The following is a 20,188-nucleotide window of genomic DNA, read 5'->3' as shown; positions in this document are numbered from 1 at the left end:
GGTTTCAGTATTAATTAATCTCATTAATGCCAAACTTTGTGATCCTAGGTTAAAAAACATATTCAAGATAGCTTCAGAATGTTTGGTATACAAATAGGTCTGGCTAAATATAAGTGTTAGCTTTCTCAAGCATCTAAATCCTGGCGGGCTTTTAAAAAACCAGGGCTTTAAGGAGAAAACACCTGCTCTGTGGTTTTGTAGCAGATATGAAGTATTCAAATTTCTTAATAAATAGAAAAAGAAATATATAACAGAAACAGGTTGCACTTGTCTTTCTCATTAAGCAGGTGGTTAGTACCATTATTTGCATTTTCATAGCCTTAATATACATTTTCCTTCTCTAGATACAAGGGGAAATTATCACAAATTTGCCTAAGGATAGCAATTAGGATTACTAATTTATTCTTCTTTGCATTTTATTAAGCTTTACCAAATACAAATGAATTTCATAATGGAAGATTATACGTGTTTTTACATCTACCATTATAAATTTGTATGCCAAATGAGATCACATGGTTTCTTTCCCAAATTCTAACATAATCTTCCACTCAGAGTTATTTTAAAAGGAAATCTATTGGCAAAAAAAAAAAAAAAATGTTTAATTTGTCCTGTTTGATGACCGAATACAACCAGGATATCCCAAATCAAAAGTTATTGGAATAATATGATTTCATCATTTTTACATTTATACTATTATATATATTATATTATATACAATTATAATAATGTTGCAGTTGGTGTGTTGATCTCAAATCTTGTTCACATTCTAACAAGGCCTCTGGGCTTTCTGTGTGATTTGGTATGTTCCACAGTAGAGAATACAAATGATATAGCAAGAACAGTTCATTCATCATTATTAGCAAATTTGACTGGGAATCTTGAATGGGATGTATGAAATAAATAGGTTGATTTCATAGTTTAAGAAATGACTACAATTATTTGTATTCACTGCAACTTTAATTTAGAAATATTCATTTTTTTGCGCTCTAAAATTCAAGGTTGAAGTGATTTTTTTCTTTTTAATTTAGGAGGAGATCCAATAGAATAATTCAAATAAGCATCTTCAGCTTCTATGACATGCTCATAAGAAAATAAATTATTCATAGAAATGTTTATTCATAGAATTACCGTCCTCATAATTTAACTTCTCCAGAAAACATGTTTTAAAATGCTATATATCAAAATAACGTGTAATCTTTCAAAATAGCATTAGAAAAATATAACGCAATATTTTCCTGAAATATTCCAACTATTATTTAGGAATACAATTCTTGTCACAAATATTTAGTGATGTGAAAATCTCGGCAAACCATTCATATTAATTCATTTAAAATATTTAAATAAATAACTTGAAAATGAAAAATTTGTATTAAGCAACAACAAAGGACAGAAAGAAACATAAATGTTTCCAAATATCTTCAGAGATTAGTAGGTTTTTATGACTTGAATTTCATTGAAAAATAACAAGCAATTTATTAGAATTAATGGAGATATCTGGGTTAACTATAGAGAAGAATGGCTTAGCAAAGACAAATTTTAAATATTATAATGAATTTCTTCCCAATATAATATTAAAAATCCTTTGAAAATAAGAGAGAAAACTTTAAAAAAAAGAAACAAAAACCTGCCTAATGTTGCAGTTGGTGCATTGATCTCAAATCTTGTTCACATTCTAACAAGGCCTCTGGGCTTTCTGTGTGATTTGGTGTGTTCCATAGTAGAGAATACAAATGATATAGCAAGAACAGTTCATTCATCATTATTAGCAAATTTGACTGGGAATCTTGAATGGGATATATGAAATAAATAGGTTGATTTCATAGTTTAAGAAATGCCAGAATATGCTGGCCAGAGTGTATAATAGTAACAAGTGGCTGGTACATGCATCTTTCCCACAAAAGGCCTAAGAATCAAATCTCTAATTAACCAGAGAATCTGATTGACTTTATTCTGAATCTCTCTTCTCTGTATTTTTAGTGTGATTATAATGTGCTCCTGTGAACTACTATAAGGAAAATGCTGAATTGTATTCATTTTATAGTGCTAGCAATTCATGAGGATAATCAACATGGATTTACATTTTTTAGTCTAATGAGAACTCAGAAACACATAATTAAGTAAAATATTCTGAGAAAGACACTGTGTCCTCTAATAGTTTAAATTAAATTTTAAAAAGATCTTAAATTTTAAATTAATTTTAAAAAGATCTTAAATTAAATTTTAAAAAGTAATCCCAGCTACTCAGGAGGCTGAGGCAGGATAATTGCTTGAACTCAAGAGGCAGAGGTTGCAGTGAACCAAGATCATGCCACTGCACACCAGCCTGGGCAACAGAGCAAGACTCCTTCTCAAGAAAAAAAAAAAACTGGTGAAGAACTCAGGTGCCCTATGTTAGTATCCTAGTGTTTTTTGTAAGTTACAACTTGTGTGTGATGGAATCAGATATTCGCCTGGAAATTTCTAAACAAAGTGTTGAAGAAGCAGTCTGAATTTCCTGACTGCTTATATTAAAGGGCTAGAGAAATACATGATTTAAAGATAGAGTTATTAATCAAAAGGGATGCAGAACTTAAAGATTTGGAAAATTTTTACCATATCCATTTTGTAACAAACGAGAAAAACTGGGAAAGAACATTAAGGGTTTGGCCAGGAGGACATTTGATATAGAGTTTGATTAGCATGGATCAGCCATCTCAGTCGAAGCTAGGAGTTATTTTTCCAGACAATGGAGGAATGTCCATGAAGCAGATACAAAGATAATTAGAGCTGCCACTCCCATCACAGGATCAGGGTTCAAGTGCCTAGGGGACAGGAAGTTTCAAAGGAAGGTTTGAAGGTGCCTACAGGATCTCCTAGTGCCATCTCACATTGTGGGCTCTGCTCCTGTTAGGCCAGCACTATGCCTCTCATTGTCCTAGGTGTGGCCCCATTGGGGCCTGGTCTGGGGTATGACATGGTGGGTGCCCCTTCAGAGAACATGGGCAGCAAACTTTGGTCATGTTCCTGTGGAACCATCTCCACCAGGGCACAATGTGCCCAGGCCCTGGGAGTGTGGCTGCCTCCACGTGGATTTCAGAGGAAGGGCCTCTTAGCAGAGCTGCAGGCTCAGGTCCCTAGCTCTGGAGAGCCACTGGGCCCTGGCAGAGAACTGGTGTAGGAGTGGGGCTCAGGCGCTGAGCACACTTAGGGGCAGGACTGCTCAAAGCAATGGGAGTGGAGCCTTCTTAGCCTTGAAATTGGTGCCTTTATTAGGCCCCAGAGAGCTGCTTTGCCTCTTCTGCAATGTGAGGACAAAGTGACATATGTATAAACCGGGAGGCAGGCCCTCACCAGACATGAACCTGCCAGTTCCTTGATCTTGGACTCCCCAGCCTCCAGAACTGCGACAAATAAAATTATGTTGTTTATAAGCCTCCTAGTTTATGGTATTCTCTTTTAGCAGTCAGAATGGACTAAAACAGAAATATAGGGAAAAGCCTTCTTGGCGTTGGTCTGCACAATGATTATTTTGCATATGACACCCAAAGCACAGGCAACAAAAGCGAAAATAAACAAGTGGGATTGCATCAAGATGAAAAGTTTCCGCACATAAAAGGAAACAACCAACAGAGTGAAAGGGAACCTATAAAATAGGAGATCATATTTGTCAGCCATATACCTGATAAGGGGTGAGTCTCCACAAATATATGAAAAATTCATACAACTCAATAGCAAAAAACCAAATAACCCAATTAAAAGATAAGCAAAGGATTAGAATAGCTATTTCCCAAAAGGAGACATACACATGGCCAATAGGTATATGAAATGGTGCCCAATATCAGTAATCATCAGAGAAATGAAATCAAACCACATTGAGATATCAACTCACACCTGTTGGGATGGCTTTTTTTTTCAAAGAGAGAAAAGTTGAGTGTTGGCAAGCATGTAGAGAAAAGGGAACAGTGTACACTTGTACATTGTTATGGAAAATAGTATGATATTTCTTAATTCAGCAATCCCATTTCTGGGTATATATTCTCAAGCGAAACATGTACATCTATGTTCGTTGTAGCATTATTCACAAGAGCCAAGATATGGAAACAACCTTAATGTCTATCTGTGAATGAATGGTTAAAGAAAATACACACACACACACACATATACCATATTTATAATATATAATATATACACACATATAATATTCCTGTATGCAACATATGTGTATAGAATGTTTATATATTATATATAATATTGTTTATATGTTAGAATATAGAATATTGTTATATATTATTTATACATATGTATACATTTACATAAATTATTTATATGTACACACATATGTATATAGACATATTATTCAGCCTTTAAAAAAGAATTGCTGCATGATCTCACTTATATGTGGAATTTAAAAGAATCATACTCATAGAAGCAGTGAGTAAAATAGTGGTTGCCAGGAGTGAGAGATAAGGAAAATGAAGAAATGTTGGTCAAGGGATACAAAATTTCAGTTATGCAAGATGAATGCATTCTAGAGATACAATGTACCACATTGTGACTATAATTAATAATACCATATTAATGATATATATGGATACGTGCTAAGTTAACAAGAAATGTAACTATAGTTAACAATACATATTAAAATGTACTAAGAGGCTACATATTAAGTGTACACGTACAAACATATTAAAAAACTGGTAAATGTGAGAATTGGTAGATATGTTTAATTAGCTTGAATTTGTGGTGATTATTTTGGAATGTATGCATATATCAAAACATCAAGTTAAACCCCTTAAATATATATAATTTTTATTGGTAAATTATCTCTTAATAAAGCTGGGAGAAAAGCATATACAGTAGTATAATTTTTCTTATTTATCGTTTTTATTTTTGTTTGTATTTAATGTTTTATTGGGGGATAATACATTTTCCTTATAATTCATGTTTATGAGGATTTTCATTTACTAAAAAGTGCTCTCTGTACTCTAGTTTTTTGTTTTTTGTTTTTTGTTTTTTTTTGAGACGGAGTCTCGCTCTGTCGCCCAGGCTGGAGTGCAGTGGCGCCATCTCGGCTCACTGCAAGCTCCGCCTCCCGGGTTCACGCCATTCTCCTGCCTCAGCCTCTCCGAGTAGCTGGGATTACAGGCGCCCGCCACCACGCCCGGCTAATTTTTTGTATTTTTAGTAGAGACGGTGTTTCACCGTGGTCTCAATCTCCTGACCTCGGCCTCCCAAAGTGCTGGGATTACAAGCGTGAGCCACCGCGGCCAGCCGTGTACTCTAGTTTTATATTAATAGGTCAATATAAAGCTATGGGTTATACAAAGCTTTAACTTAAGACAGAATCATGTTCAAATCCAAACTCTGATGCTTAGTGGCTAGTTCATCCTTCTGAGCCTCCCTTTACTGGTGTAGGAAATGGAGAATGTAACCAAACTCTGTTAGTTCCGATATTAAATGAAATAGGATCAGATAGGACTTGAATAGTAGATTTTTCCCTAAAACAAACTTTAATTTGGAAAAGTAAAATTTGTTTTCAATGTTCAGCAACAAGAGTAGAGTGCATTTGTAATAAAGGATAACTACTATAGATTTAACAAGTGCCCTGATCAGGTCAGTTTTCTTTAAAAGTGGTGTTTCATTTGGTATAATTTTTAAAAATGTAAATTAAAGAACTAACTACTGAATTATTATTTTACATTTAAAATGTGTAGGCTAGATGAGGGCTGAGGACAGTATTTATGGTATGTGATATATGTCCTCACAAGATCCTTATAATAAAAAGATTCTCACAGTATAGTAGCCAAATACAATAATGAGGGCATGATCAATAACTGAGAAAAATTATATACCGATGTTATTAGGAGGTTAAATAGCTAAAATAGAGGTTAGAGTTTCTGTCAGCACAGAAGAGAGAGGAGCATTTAATTACAAAACCTTAACTCATCCCAGTTCACCTGCTAAAAAAAAATTTAAAAGTTTGTGGCAGAAAAAGAATTTGGCAGTATGGACATGTTGGGAAGTTAGCAATTTTGTGAGTGAAAAAACTTAGCAATTTTCTGGTTATCTGACATCATCAAGATATTTTATGAATATTTTATAAAAACCTATGGATTTAGACTATAGAAGGAAATGTTTAGTAATTACACATTTATGATATTTTACATACTCAGTGGACCTTGAAAAAATGTCAATTGAATTTTTCTTGAATAAATAATTTTACATATCCTAAGAAGTATTATATTTGAAATGAAAAATAGTATAAATTGCTTATGAAACATATTTTGTTCAATGAAACTGTTATGTTTTTAATGTTTTTATATAAGGGAAAGTTTTTCTGTTTAAATAGGAAGCCATCTGATTTTAAGGCTAATAGGTACTTCCTGTATAAAATCTCACAACAATTAAACTCCAATTGTTAAATTGTTTATTTTGAGTATAACTTATACTCATGATGGAAAATTACATAAGCAGTACAATAAATATATTATAAAAATTTGGATGTGCTGAACTGTGATCTTAAAATAATGCCATCAACATATCGTTTTGATGAAAGTCCTAGACGAATGACACATCATTATTAGATTAATTTTTCTTTCCACTGTTCATCAAAATATATATTCATATAAATGTTTTTTAACCAATAATATATCCATAAAAGTTATTTACACCAAAATATGTATGCATACAGGTTATAGTATGATTCATAAAATATTTAAAGTACTGTTAAAAAAACTAAGATTATATTATTAATATTATGCAAGTAATGAGAACATCAAACACAATATAATTTGTGCAAAAATGCAAATGTAAATTTCAGAAGTAAGTGAAAATATAATTGAACTGAGATGATTACATACCTAAGCTTCTTAAGGAAACTTAAAGGCAATGTCATCAATAATGGAATTATCTCTGAAGTCATTCTTATGTGTGTAGCTGGCGTCAAAGTATTAAAATGTTCTGCGTGTGTATAGAAACAGTAAAAATTTATTTTTATTTTACCTGTTGCTAACTCCTGCAGAAGTCAGTCAGATAATTCTCTCAAAAATAGACTTGCTTTTGCTTCTTTTAATTGTTTACAGATCAAAAGCTTTTTTAAGTGAGAAACTTGAGGGACTTCACTGTGTTTTCAGATCTATCTGAGGAGATTAACACCAAATGTTATTTGGAATGATCAGTTTTACCCTTGCTAAGCTTTGTAATTTCTCATAGCTCTCTGAATTGTTGCACAGTACTTGACAATATGAACAGTTCCATTGGGGTTAGGAGATAAAGCAGTTCTACATCTGGGGAGACTGTAATTGCTTACATTGAATAGGACAAAAACCCCATGAAGAGAGCCAGGGTTTGAGAAAGGAAAGAGAACATAAATAAAATTAATCTTACTTTAGAATTTTGCTGAGCTTAATTAGTTACCGAGTATGTATTTAGTTGATGTGGTTGTTGCAATTGTTGTAAATATTCTGTAGCCTCTACTTCTCTTGACAGCCAACAGGAAGTAATTTATAATACATTATAGGAACAAAAAACTATTTTGTGCGGTTCCCTTTAATAAAGTCTGGTTCTCTAATAAAAAGAGAATAAACTTTCAAATTCAAATTTTTCTCTCTACTATGATCATTTCCAAACTTGTAAAAATTGTAAAAAGATTTATATTTTTCTGTCATTTTTAAGTTAAAATTTTTTAATGTATCTTGACTTTTTTGTCTTTTTTGCCTCTATAGACAGGTGATAAAGTGTTATTTCTAAAATTCAATTATATATAAATCATGTAGAAATATTAGTGCGGGAAACTAGATTCTATAGAGAACTCATTTCTGTTGCCATGTCAAAGAAAAATTCATGATTGTTTATAATTTTTGGAAGAACTGTGTTAAGATTTGTAAATCATGCTGACTAAGTATAGCTTTAAAATACCTTAATTTATACATGTGTCCTTAAAAGCTTTTACTAGTTTGTAATCTAGATCTGCTGTCTCCTAATTCTGGAGTTTGAATTTCTAATAAATTACAAGGCAAGAACCCATCCCACACTTCAGTTTAAGGTGCTGTTGTTCTATTTGTATATGCAGTTTTAGGGAAAGAAAATCTCACATTAACTAACTTCATAATTTGAGGTACAACTCTATTATTGAGTACACAGCCTTTCATTTTCCAAGTGGTAGTTTTCTTTCAGTCCCTACCTTGGGTGTTCAGAAACTCTTATGTTTGGTAAAATCCCAGTAAATTACAGATGATTTAATGTATATATCCTCTCATTTAAGAAAGGCAAGTCAAATTACAGATCCAGGCTTTGCCTCCTCCACATCTTTTCCCTCTCTCACTTTAATGTAGTCTCGATGTGTGGCATTCCATTTCACACAATAATCTTCATGTACACAGTGTTAATAAGCCTCATAATAAGGGTTATTGTATCAAAACCTGCATTCAGAATTCAAAAACAAACTGACTTCTTGTATATAAACTTTGCAAAACTGACATCAATAGGTTTATTTTATGCCTCTTCCCTATAATTTTAAAGGTTATCTATAAAACCTCTCTTTGGCCAGTTTCAGTTTGCATGTTTTAGCCCAGGACTGTAATAGCAGTTTAGCCATCAGTGTGCCCTCTTCGCTCCTTTACTCTGCCAACTGATGTGAAACTCAGTCAGTACATGGGTAAGCCTCGACTCTGAGAACAGAAACGTGAGGAAACAGGGAAATTCCATTCTGAGTTGATACAGCGTAACTAAGGAAATACTTACCCTTGGCAGAGGTAGTCGGGCACGCAAAGCTCCTCATAGCGCCTGTGAAATGTTAAAGGAAGGGGATTGCTGACAATGCAAGCCAGAAGCAGCTTTTGCCTGAAATACTCAGATAATTCAAGTATGATCTGCACTTGATTTTTTTTTGCTGGGGTATGTGGGGTGAGTATCATCTTTATTGTTTAACCTAAGTAATAACCTCAACTTTTCTCACAGTAGATTTGCCCTGGTACTTCGGTAGCTCTGCTGTTATCAATGTTTAACCTACAAAGATGAAGAAATCATATCTAGAATAATGATCTCTACACTTCTGATTTATGTAGAATTTTATTTGCAATTGAAAGTATATGTTTAAATTCTTTTGCTTCTCTTTTTGCCTTGTATTAAGAAATACAATTGAATATAAGCATTGCCAGATGTCATCACCAACACAGCCAAGTCACAGACTACTGAATGCTCTTAAAATGATGTTGCAACTGCACCAGGATATCACAGAAATATGGAAAGGCATACCATATATCAAAGTTGGCTGTTTTATAAAAGGGCATTTATTCTTCAAGGCTTATTCCAAAGCATGTTAGGCCTTTGGACGGTCAATATGATGTTATGGCACAGTCTGTGTTCTGTTGCAATCTTTACCTTAATGAAGCATGACTAGATATAGCACGGGGGCATATGAGCCTAGTTCACCTTTGCTTTTGCTTTTAAAAATATTTATTATCTGATTAAATTAATAAAATATTGTGATTTTTGAACTCTTGTTAAAGGAGTTCCACACCAGCCTGAGCAACATAGTGAGACCCCATCTCTATTAAAAACAAATGAAATGCTACATAAATGCCTTGATTGTAAACATTGACGAAAAGAATGGAACAAAAGGAAGTATCAAAACAAATTCATGTTATGCTGACTTTCAGCAGAGGCTTTTCATCTTAAAGACAGCAAAATTCCAATTTACTAGCATTTTAGCAACCTTGGTTAAATTTCCTCTTCTTATTCCATAATCTATATAAACAACTCTTTATCTATGCACTCATTTTCTCTTCAGCGTAACTATATACTTTTCTGGGGCTTAAATTATATACTCATTAACTACCAATTATCAGGTGGGTTTGAGTTTCCTGAAAAGTTTGCAGGTCATTACCCTGTCAGAAATCATTGAATTCAAGCCTTGGCTTTGCCATTTATCCTTGCAGCTTCTAATCGGTAGGATTTCTATGCCAATCAATCTATTCCCAATTGGCCTCCCTTAAATCTGAAATAATGTATTATAATCTGAGGCTTCAGTAAGGCAGTACACTCTAAAAAGCAAGTTCAGTTTTCTTATAAGGTTGAGAAATTGAGAAATACGAAATTAAATTTTGCCATTTGGAAATTTAATTTTTTTGTTGATCTTAGAACATCTTTACAGGATTAAGTAACGTCTGGTTGATACGCGTGTTGTGGCCATTAATATTTATCTGGTATTAAGTAATTTTTATATTTTTTTACTTTTAATTTTGGACATGGTACATTCAACAATGTATTTTTTTCTTTTCTAGAATGTGATAAGTAATTCAATATAGATTAAATGATGACATTACAAAATGCTAGGCCAGACGTAGTGGCCCACTCCTGAAACCCCAGACTTTGGGAGGCTGAGATGGGCAGTATGCTTGAGCCCAAGAGTTCAACACCAGCCTGAGCAACATAGTGAGACCCCGTCTCTATAGAAAACAAACAAAATGCTAAATAAATACCATGATTATAAATATTGAGGAAAAGAATGGAACACAAGGAAGTATCACAACAAATTCATTAAGTATCCTCATATAATACAGAGAAGATGTTATCTAGTAAATTATAATTATTAGAAATAACATTAATAAATAATATTCAATGTTATTGCATGTATATCATTTCTGGTCATGGTTTATGTAAAACTATAGTTCTGCAAAGATAATCCTAATTACCTATGATTTAATCTTTCATATCTCCTAATATTAATTGATTATGTGACTTGGAGTTACTGTGTAAACCAGACATAACTTCCTTTTGATTTTCATCAGGACATTGTTATATCCCCTAGCTCAGTTTCTGCTTTCTTTAGCAAAAGCAGTTAAAGAAAGTGGCAGCTATAAAATTCTGGTAGCTCCATCAGATGAATTTGTGAAGATGTAATATTTTGAAATCTGTAATTGCATCCAAAATTATCAAGGGTCAAATAACAAGGATTGACATGACCCAGATATTTCTAGTAACCTTTATTTCCCTATGCCTTTTCATATTCTTCCTTAGTGTCTTATTGAATCCAGGTCTGGTAGAGTATTTAAATGAGAAGAAAACTCAGAGTGAAAATACAAGTTATGAGTATGCTTCAAGCTAGAATTAAAACAACTTGATTTGATTTGAAATTGTAGAATAAACTATTTTTGCTGTAGTTTCCACTTATGTCACACTTGTTTGACATGACTAAATCACCTCACATTGGAAGTCAATGTGCATATTAAATTCCATGATTCTATTAAATACTATAGAAATACTCTATGTAGAGTACTCCTATTTGAGACACATACAGAATATATGTATTTTAGCATCATTAACATCATTCTTGGTTTTTGGATATTAAAAAGATTCTACTTTGTGAATGTGTCACAAATGAAACGGGTAATTTTCTTTGAAAGTGCATGGGTAGGAAAGCTGAAATAGAGGTGAAGAAGAGAACTATTCACAAATCATTTTCTTCTTAGATGACTTATCTATTTTTTAGGTATTTCATGGAAAGATTTCAGTGAAATTATTCACTCAGAATTGTAATAGTTTGATTTGTTTTTCTTACTAAAATGCGTCCAATTAGATATATATGTATATATATATTTGTTTTGTTTTGTTTTGTTTTTCTTCTAGCAATGGTTGTTTTGAGCAACCTGGAACCAAATACAACTTATGAAATCAGGGTTGCAGCTGTAAATGGAAAGGGACAAGGAGACTACAGTAAAATAGAAATCTTCCAAACATTACCAGTTCGTAAGTAATCGTCTCTATTTTTTATTCTCTTTTGTCATTTTCTTCACTTGCAAATTTAATAGATTTTAAAATGTAGGGAGATGTTTCAACACTTTTGGGACAGGAATTATGTCTTTGGTGAAGTGGTTTCTGAAGACAGTGACATCTCAGATTTATTAACATAAAAATAACTTTGCTTTAGAGCAAGGCAAAAAAAAGATTGCACTAGAATACACACAGTAAAAATTGTTCGCGGGAAATTGTCCTCATTGCAAAAGTGTCCTTCTTATTTATGGTCTGATTAATTGGATTGTAGTCTTCAGACTATATTCTGGGAGAGAGAAGAAAAATGTCTATGTAACATGTTCAATATTTTGTTCTTTTGTGGAGGCCTGACTATTGACCTTGTTCCACAAATTATATGGGCTCTAAGTGTCAAAAAAGGAATCATGATGCTAATTCATTACAACAGTGACTGCAGGAGAAGCCTTGTTCTGGTAACTATCATATTTTGGGGAATTGTAAGTTAATTGAGTTTACATAAAATGAAGATTAAATTTTAAAAGACTTAACATTTCCTTTATGTTAAATAAATTACTTTAAATGTGAGAAAACCTAATAAATATGACTGTACCACTGTTATAAAAATCTATGCATAACACTGCCTGATATATATATCTTTATATATATATCATTATATATGTGTGTGTATATATATATATCTTTATGTATATATATTAGGACAGTCAAAATGGCTGCAATACATTATCTTACAGAGTATCTCTCTGTTGGTAATCATAAAATCTGTCAGGTAAGTTTCTTTTCTCCATTCCCAGTGCTAGTGGTTAAGATAACCAGCCAGATATGGTGGCTTACACCTGTAATCCCAGCATTTTGGAAGGCTGAGGCAGGCAGATCACTTGAACCAAGAAGCTCAAGACCAGCCTGGGCAATATAGTAAAACCTTGTCTCTACAAAAAATAATAAAAAAAATCAGCTGGGTGTGGTGGTATGCACTTGCAGTCCCAGCTACTTGGGAGGCTGAGGTGAGAGGTGAGAAGATCACCTGAGTCTGGGGAGGTCAAGGCTGCAATGAGCCATGATCACACTGTGGAACTCCATCCTGGGTGACAGAGTGAGACCCTGCCTCAAAAAAAGAATGAAGAAAAGAAGGAAAGAAAAAAGAAATGACAGTAACCTGCTGAGAAGAAATAACAGATCATTCCGGTTTAGAGATATGAAATCCTTTTCAGTCCATGGTCTGTTTTTCTTGGCCCTTCACATAGAAATTTCTTGCACTTTGGTAGATCCCTGTTCTATTCAAAACAATATAAGCATCATTGTTATATGGCTATCTCTATGTTGAAGAATAATATCAAAGGCAAGTATATGAATGAACCTAGAAGAAAATGAAATATTGAAACACAGGTCTATAAAACTGGATACTGCAAACTTTATTCAAATTTGCACCCAGGAAAGAAAATGCTTATTAAAGCAGATTTACTAATTGCAAGTCATTATCTTTACTGGTAGGTATATATTCCATACAGATTGATGTGTTAATGTATTATTATTAATAAATGCTTACAAAACATTTACAAACTAAATTTACATTAAGAAAATAAAAATGATTTAATACTATTAAAAATAAGAGAAATAAAGTTTTACATTTGTGCAATGCTATACTTTTCTCAGAGCATTTGCATATCAGTGAAAACAATATATTTGGTCCTCAGGCTACAGTTTTGGCATGACACTTCTAGATTTATAATGTTGCTGCTTCTTGGATGGGGAAAATGATCAGAAATTATATCACAAAAGGGCAATGTCAAATGGTAAATCCAGGATAACACCATATATTTTGATTACATTACTGTTCTTTTTATTAAAATATAGTTTCTCTGGGTATCTGAAATGTGTGCAAATGAAGAAATGTTGTATTGCATATCTAGGTGAACCAAGTCCTCCATCCATACATGGACAGCCAAGCAGTGGAAAGAGCTTTAAACTCAGCATCACCAAACAGGACGATGGAGGGGCCCCTATTTTGGAATACATTGTGAAATACAGAAGTGTAAGTACCTTGTTTATTATCATATCATACTAGGTTTTTTCAAATTAAATTGAGTTGCACTGAATTTATAAACATATCAGGAGAGAATGTGTATTTAGTAATTGTGATAATAAATGCTAATTTTCCTTCCATTCCTGACAGTCATCATTGTGATTTTTTAAAATTTTTTTGTAAAATCTAAGCATGGATCATCAAAATATTCTCATGGTTTTCATCTTATGATTTTTAGGTGTGAAATGGGACTAGTAAACATTTCAGAAATGAGATATTATTTCCCCTGTTTTGCTGACAAGCTTCTCATTTTATTTGATATTATTAGTAACTTCAAGCTAAGTCCCCTGGCAATCATATGTTAGGTAATATTATTAGAAAAATCACACCTCAAAACAAATTAATCAAATAATTTGACTTATTTATCCATAATGTTTAACAAAGAATGGCCACGGTGAACTTGAGGAAGAGGGAATCCTTTTCTTCAAGTTTAATTAGCACTATCTAGTAAGGAAGTTTGGAGAGCTAAAAGCTGCACACAGATTTTTGATAGCGGTTGGAGGTAAACAATGTTCACTAGTTGCAGAGTCATAGAGTGGCACTATGGACAACTGCCTTTTTCCTTCAGTAAAGATGATTTCAAAAACCACTGAAAATAATTTCTTCAACTTTTTTTTCCGTAAGTACCTTGGAGTATTGGCGTCTACTGTAAAATCAGTGAAAAATGAAACACAATTTTAAGTTAAATTTTCTAAGATTCATACAACGTGCATTTTATGCTTATGTTGACTGAATCCATATTAGTGCTATCCAAGTTAATTATATTTTAGCAGATCATGTTTAAAATAATTACTCCATAGTAGTGTGTGGGTTAATTTTCAATATTTTCTCACATATCCCCAATTTTCTAAATTATAATATTACTGCTTCTAAATTCAAACATCTACATTCTGAGGGGTAATAAAAAAATTTTATTTTGAATGGCATATTTTAATAATTAATTTTAGATATCAAATCAATTTTTAAAATTTAAGATTAATACTCCTTTCAGAGGACAAGTTTTTGTCCCAGCTTTCATACTCAAGTGAGGTCTCTTGGCCATTCTCATTTGCACATTTGTAAACACGGTAGAAGGGAGATAACCTTTTCTAGGGAGGTAGGCTTGGCCAGAATTCATGAATTGGACTGTTAGAACAGGCTTTCCATGCACATTGTTGCTCACAGTTCTAGGATGAAAAAATTTATTGTACAAAATACTGGGGGATAGTAACAGTTTGTAAGGAATTCTAATAAAATCCCACAGTGGACTCTAAAATGCAATGAGTAGTTGTGAGACAACATGTTGTATATTTTTCCTTGTACTGTATTGTCAGTAGTGGCCCCAGTCATTGATGTAATCAGAAATATTTCTTGAGTAGCACTGCATCTATTTAGAGCAAAGCAGAGTCACTAAATGGAAATAACGACATTTTAGACAGCCATATATTTATGTATACATATACATAGTTTAAAACATAAATTACTATTTTAAAAATCTGACTTCAAATTCATATTGATTTCTTTAAATGTGGATTAGAATTAATCTTTTTGAGAAGTTATGTGTGAAACACAGATGGGTAGAAATAAGTAAGATTTTAAACATAATGAGATTAGTAAGATTGAAGAGACTCAAGTTCATATAATGGTACTCAATAAATTTTACCTTTGCACATAGTTGGTAAGGTATAGTTGATACGGCTTAGTCATAAAGTTTAAACAAGAACAAATTTTGCCCTCCCTTCTCGCCTTTCTCTTTCTCCTCCCAACCTAATGGTAAAAGTGACTGGTTTCTTCCCATTTACCCAGTGTCTGTGCTCACCACTCCAGTAAAAGTATGTCCTTTTCCCTCCTCTTGTTTCTAATTTCCAACCCTTTCTAACTCCAGAAGTGCTAGAGGATCTGTTTTTCATAACACATTGGAAACGATTGATTGTATTAATTCATACATAACTATAATTGTCTGATAATCAATCAATTACTAAGTTATCCATCTTAGAGCTACTATCATTTTAACAGGGGACATTGTTTTAATAGTAGAAATTTAGGCACCTATGGCAAATTTTGTAAAGGGAGTGGTTCCATATCCTTTGTATTACAAGATAGGCATTGCTCACTCTTTGATATTTTGTATTCTGTAATTAATCAAATATAAAGTGATACTTTTTAACATTTTTTTTCAAGGGCAAATGGAAAGTTAGAGAATTTGAGTGACTTGGTGGGGAGAGGGAACAGACATCAGAATGTAATTCCTAACAGTCTAAATATGGATGGCAGCAGTACTGGACAAGAGGCAACCCCTCAATCACTATCTCATCTCAGCTCAACTGCCCAGCTCCTGTGCCTTCATATACAGCCATCCTGGCACAGTTTCTCTTGACCATATCACTTGATAGTATGCCTTCTATTTTCATACGTTAAAATACTCTATATATCCCTATTTTGTTGTTGTCTCTTCTCTTCTCCACTTCCTCCATCCTGTCAACATCATGCTCTGAGGATCCAATTGGAGATACCATGATTGAATAAAAAGTGAAATAACTACTTCAAAAAGTTCTTGATCATCTGTTCTCTTTATATGATTCCAAACTACTTCATCTATTAGTTTCTCAAACTACATGAACTCCACAGTGGAGTAAAGTGCAACTGAATAGCTTGAAAAATGGTTTAGACGTATTCAATATATTTTTGATAAAAAATGAAGAAAAAAGTACATAGAGGAATCTGGAAAATAAGGAACATCTCTAAGATTTTCACTTCTTGATTTCTTCTTTGGCCACATCTTTCAAATCCACTGTGCACAGGGCTATATTCTGAGAACAACGTAATTTAGACAATATATTCCTCATATGACTTGATTTCTAGCAGACACTGAATCTAAGCCTTTAATTTGGGTTTCACTGGGAAGGGACAAGGATAGCTATATCCTATTATAGAAAGTGTAAAACTTCCTGTAGATTATGAACCAGGAAAACCATTATTCTGTCAACCTGTGATACAGCACATGGCTTTGTTCACTCACCCATTATGAAGACAGAATTTATTAGAACAGAACTAGAGTAATAAAAGCAGGATTAGATATCTCTGGACTCTTCATGAAAATTAATGTCTCTAACAATAAATCAGTAAGTTTAAACCGTGTGTTTGGAAAATAAAGACAAACATATTAATCTCATGAAATGTTTGGAAAAAATCATGAAGTTATTTTTACTTCTACTTTGTACTTATAGTGTCAATCTAACTTCATATAATTTAGTAAATAGATTTTTACATGCTTCCATGAGTTTCTCACCATTTTATTTCTAATTTGATGGTAGCTATGGGATCATAACTATCACTTAGTGTTGGCACATTAAATACGTTTCCTTCGCTAAAATAATTGGTAGCTTAAAATCAATTGTGAGGAAGTACTATAGGGACTAGAATTTGTAAGTCTTAATTGAACTTCCTAAGTAATTTGGAGTCCACAAGGTTGTACACTATATCAATGGCCATAGGAGAAGAAAGATAATTTTGAAAAGGGCATTAAAATAATAAATAAGTAAAATCAAGCTTTGGTCCTTAAGAAAACATATTTTCCAGTTAATAATGTTTATGTCTGTACATGGAAATTTATATATATATATTTTTTTTTTATTATTATTATACTTTAGGTTTTAGGGTACACGTGCACAATGTGCAGGTTTGTTACATATGTATCCATGTGCCATGTTGATTTCCTGCACCCATTAGCTCGTCATTTAGCATTAGGTATATCTCCTAATGCTGTCCCTGCCCCCCCCGCCCCCCACCCCACAACAGTACCCGGAATGTGATGTTCCCCTTCCTGTGTCCATGAGTTCTCATTGTTCAATTCCCACCTATGAGTGAGAACATGCGGTGTTTGGTTTTTTGTCCTTGCGATAGTTTACTGAGAATGATGTTTTCCAGTTTCATCCATGTCCCTACAAAGGACACGAACTCATCATTTTTTATGGCTGCATAGTATTCCATGGTGTATATGTGCCACATTTTCTTAATCCAGTCTATTGTTGTTGGACATTTGGGTTGGTTCCAAGTCTTTGCTATTGTGAATAGTGCCGCATTTAAAGCCATTATAGTTTAAGTTTTGAAGTATTTTTAAACAATGAATACTTATGGACATTAAAGAGTAGCAAGCTTTTTAGTAATTTTTCTTTGCCGTGAGTTAAGAGGATGAGTTTTATTCTTCTTTGTATAGATAGACTATATGTTGTCTGAATGAACAAATACAGCAAGAAATCAAAGAAATTAGCTCGTTATGCAATTATAAATAGTATTATAAATAGACTAATTAATATGAGAAATAAGCAACACAAGAAAAAATGCACTGCCAATGTTTATAGATATGAGAACACAGAAGGTAATGAATAGGAAAAATTAGATTTATTTTGCCTTAAGTACTATGTGGGTGGTGGAGACTAGCAACAGATTATGTAGGGCCTAATTTTTTAAAAAGTTTACCAAGCATCAGCACGTGGAACAAAGGCAAGTAGAATCTGTTACGATCATGAAAAAAAGAGATTTAAATTTAGAACTCTGCTAAAATCTTCAAACCTTTAAATCTTCCAAAAACACACATACATATGTGTAAATATAATTTTATATACAATTTGATGTTTTAAATTTAAGATTAATATCCTTCTCAGAAGACAACTTTTTGTCCCAGGTTTAATGGTAACAGTGATGAGTACCTGTTTGTTTCTTTTGGATATTCTGCTATGGAGACTTTTGTGCCTCTACCCAGAACAGCTCTGAAGGACTCACTGGTCTCTCGATGAATCTGATACTGCCATGCTATTCAAGCCAGGTCCTTTGACCATTCTCGTTTGCCCATTTGTAAACTCTTCTTGAATTCTGTAAACGGTCTATGTGTATATATATAAAAATATATATATATGTGTATATATATGCAATTATATATAATATATGTATAAATAAATATATATGGCCGGGCGCGATGGCTCACGCTTGTAATCCCAGCACTTTGGGAGGCTGAGGCGGGCGGATCACGAGGTCAGGAAATCGAGACCATGGTGAAACCCCGTCTCTACTAAAAATACAAAAAATTAGCCGGGCGTGGTGGCGGGCGCCTGTAGTCCCAGCTACTCAGGAGGCTGAGGCAGGAGAATGGCGTGAACCCTGGAGGCAGAGCTTGCAGTGAGCCGAGATTGCGCCACTGCACTCCAGCCTGGGCGACAGAGCAAGACTCCATCTCAAAAAAATAAATAAATAAATAAATAAATACATACATACATATATTTTATATATATAAAATCCAGATTGATCAATCACCTCTCTGACATTCGGAGTAGCAAATGGAGTTTTAAATAATTTCTGGGCCTTCTGTGAGGTCTTGTAAGTATGAATACCTGAACCATGCTACCAGGGAATCCAGGAACTGGGAACTGCTTTATAGACATACAAAATCTGAAATCATACGACATGAGAGTCAGAAGAATCAAAACTTCATCTTGCTTGTATGAGCTCACCTTCTCTATTGTCCTCTCATTTTATAATTATTCAGTTTATATTTAAAATGATGTTGGTGATAAATTTCATGAGACTTCAAAAGGAGTCAGTAAACTGTTTATTGTTATGAGTAAAAGCATCAAGCAGCCCCTGAAAATAAGAAAACAGTGACCCTTACACCTTGCCTCTAATCTCCTCCCTATAGAGATGATAGCCAATATTTTCCTGAATGCTGATAGTATGACTTCAGAATCACTATTAAGAAGTGCCCCGAATTGCCATATGGCCCTGCTATTTTCTGACCCAAAAAAAAAAAAAAAAAAAAAAAAGGGAATTGCTTAAGAGAAGCTATACCAAAGGCAAATGACCATTTTTTTCAGTAGCTGCCCTTCAACATTTAATTGGCTTATTAATAATAGCCGTATTCAGCAAATCATCTCATTAAGTTACCTAGGGGAACGTTTTGCAACTAGATTATTTTAAATTGTTCCCTAGGCATTTAAACTTTGTAAATTAGACACTCTACAGATATGCATACTTGAGATTTTGATGTCAGGGGAGTATTTGGTAACACCCACTTTAATTTTTTTCCTATTCCCTAGGAATAGCAATTAGGGGATTAAAATGCCTTCTCGCCTAATGTTGAAAGGAAAATGAAATTGATTTATATTGGGAACATGTTAGAGCTCCCTTTGGTTTCTTATACTATCATCCCAAAGACTTAAAATGATGGAGGGCCCTTTAATTTATCATATTAAGGGCTTCAACAATTAAAAGCTAAGTGATTGTTAATTTACAAGAGACTGCCTTGTGTTTGTACAGAAGTTTCACCTTAAATGCCTAATTTCCAAAAATGATATTTTTGAAGGATTACCTGAAGGACATGACATC

At 33.4% G+C, this 20,188-nt stretch overlaps 1 protein-coding gene across 5 annotated transcripts in view; it reads left to right on the top strand.

Annotated features, from left to right (window-relative positions):
• The window catches only part of NCAM2 (neural cell adhesion molecule 2), a 574,592-nt gene that overhangs the window by 485,336 nt on the left and 69,068 nt on the right, over window positions 1-20,188 (top strand). For all 5 annotated transcript variants that reach the window (XM_032175135.2, XM_032175137.2, XM_032175139.2 and 2 more), the window contains 2 exons: window positions 11,608-11,727; window positions 13,659-13,780. In XM_032175135.2, the coding sequence (XP_032031026.1) occupies window positions 11,608-11,727; window positions 13,659-13,780 (242 nt within the window). The remainder of the gene's footprint in view (window positions 1-11,607; window positions 11,728-13,658; window positions 13,781-20,188) is intronic.

This window comes from Hylobates moloch, unplaced genomic scaffold (assembly GCF_009828535.3).
Source record: "Hylobates moloch isolate HMO894 unplaced genomic scaffold, HMol_V3 SCAFFOLD_14, whole genome shotgun sequence".
In the NCBI taxonomy this organism is placed as follows: domain Eukaryota; kingdom Metazoa; phylum Chordata; class Mammalia; order Primates; family Hylobatidae; genus Hylobates; species Hylobates moloch.
The sequence above is the reverse complement of the archived record's forward strand: the minus strand, read 5'-3'. Positions and strand labels throughout refer to the sequence as shown.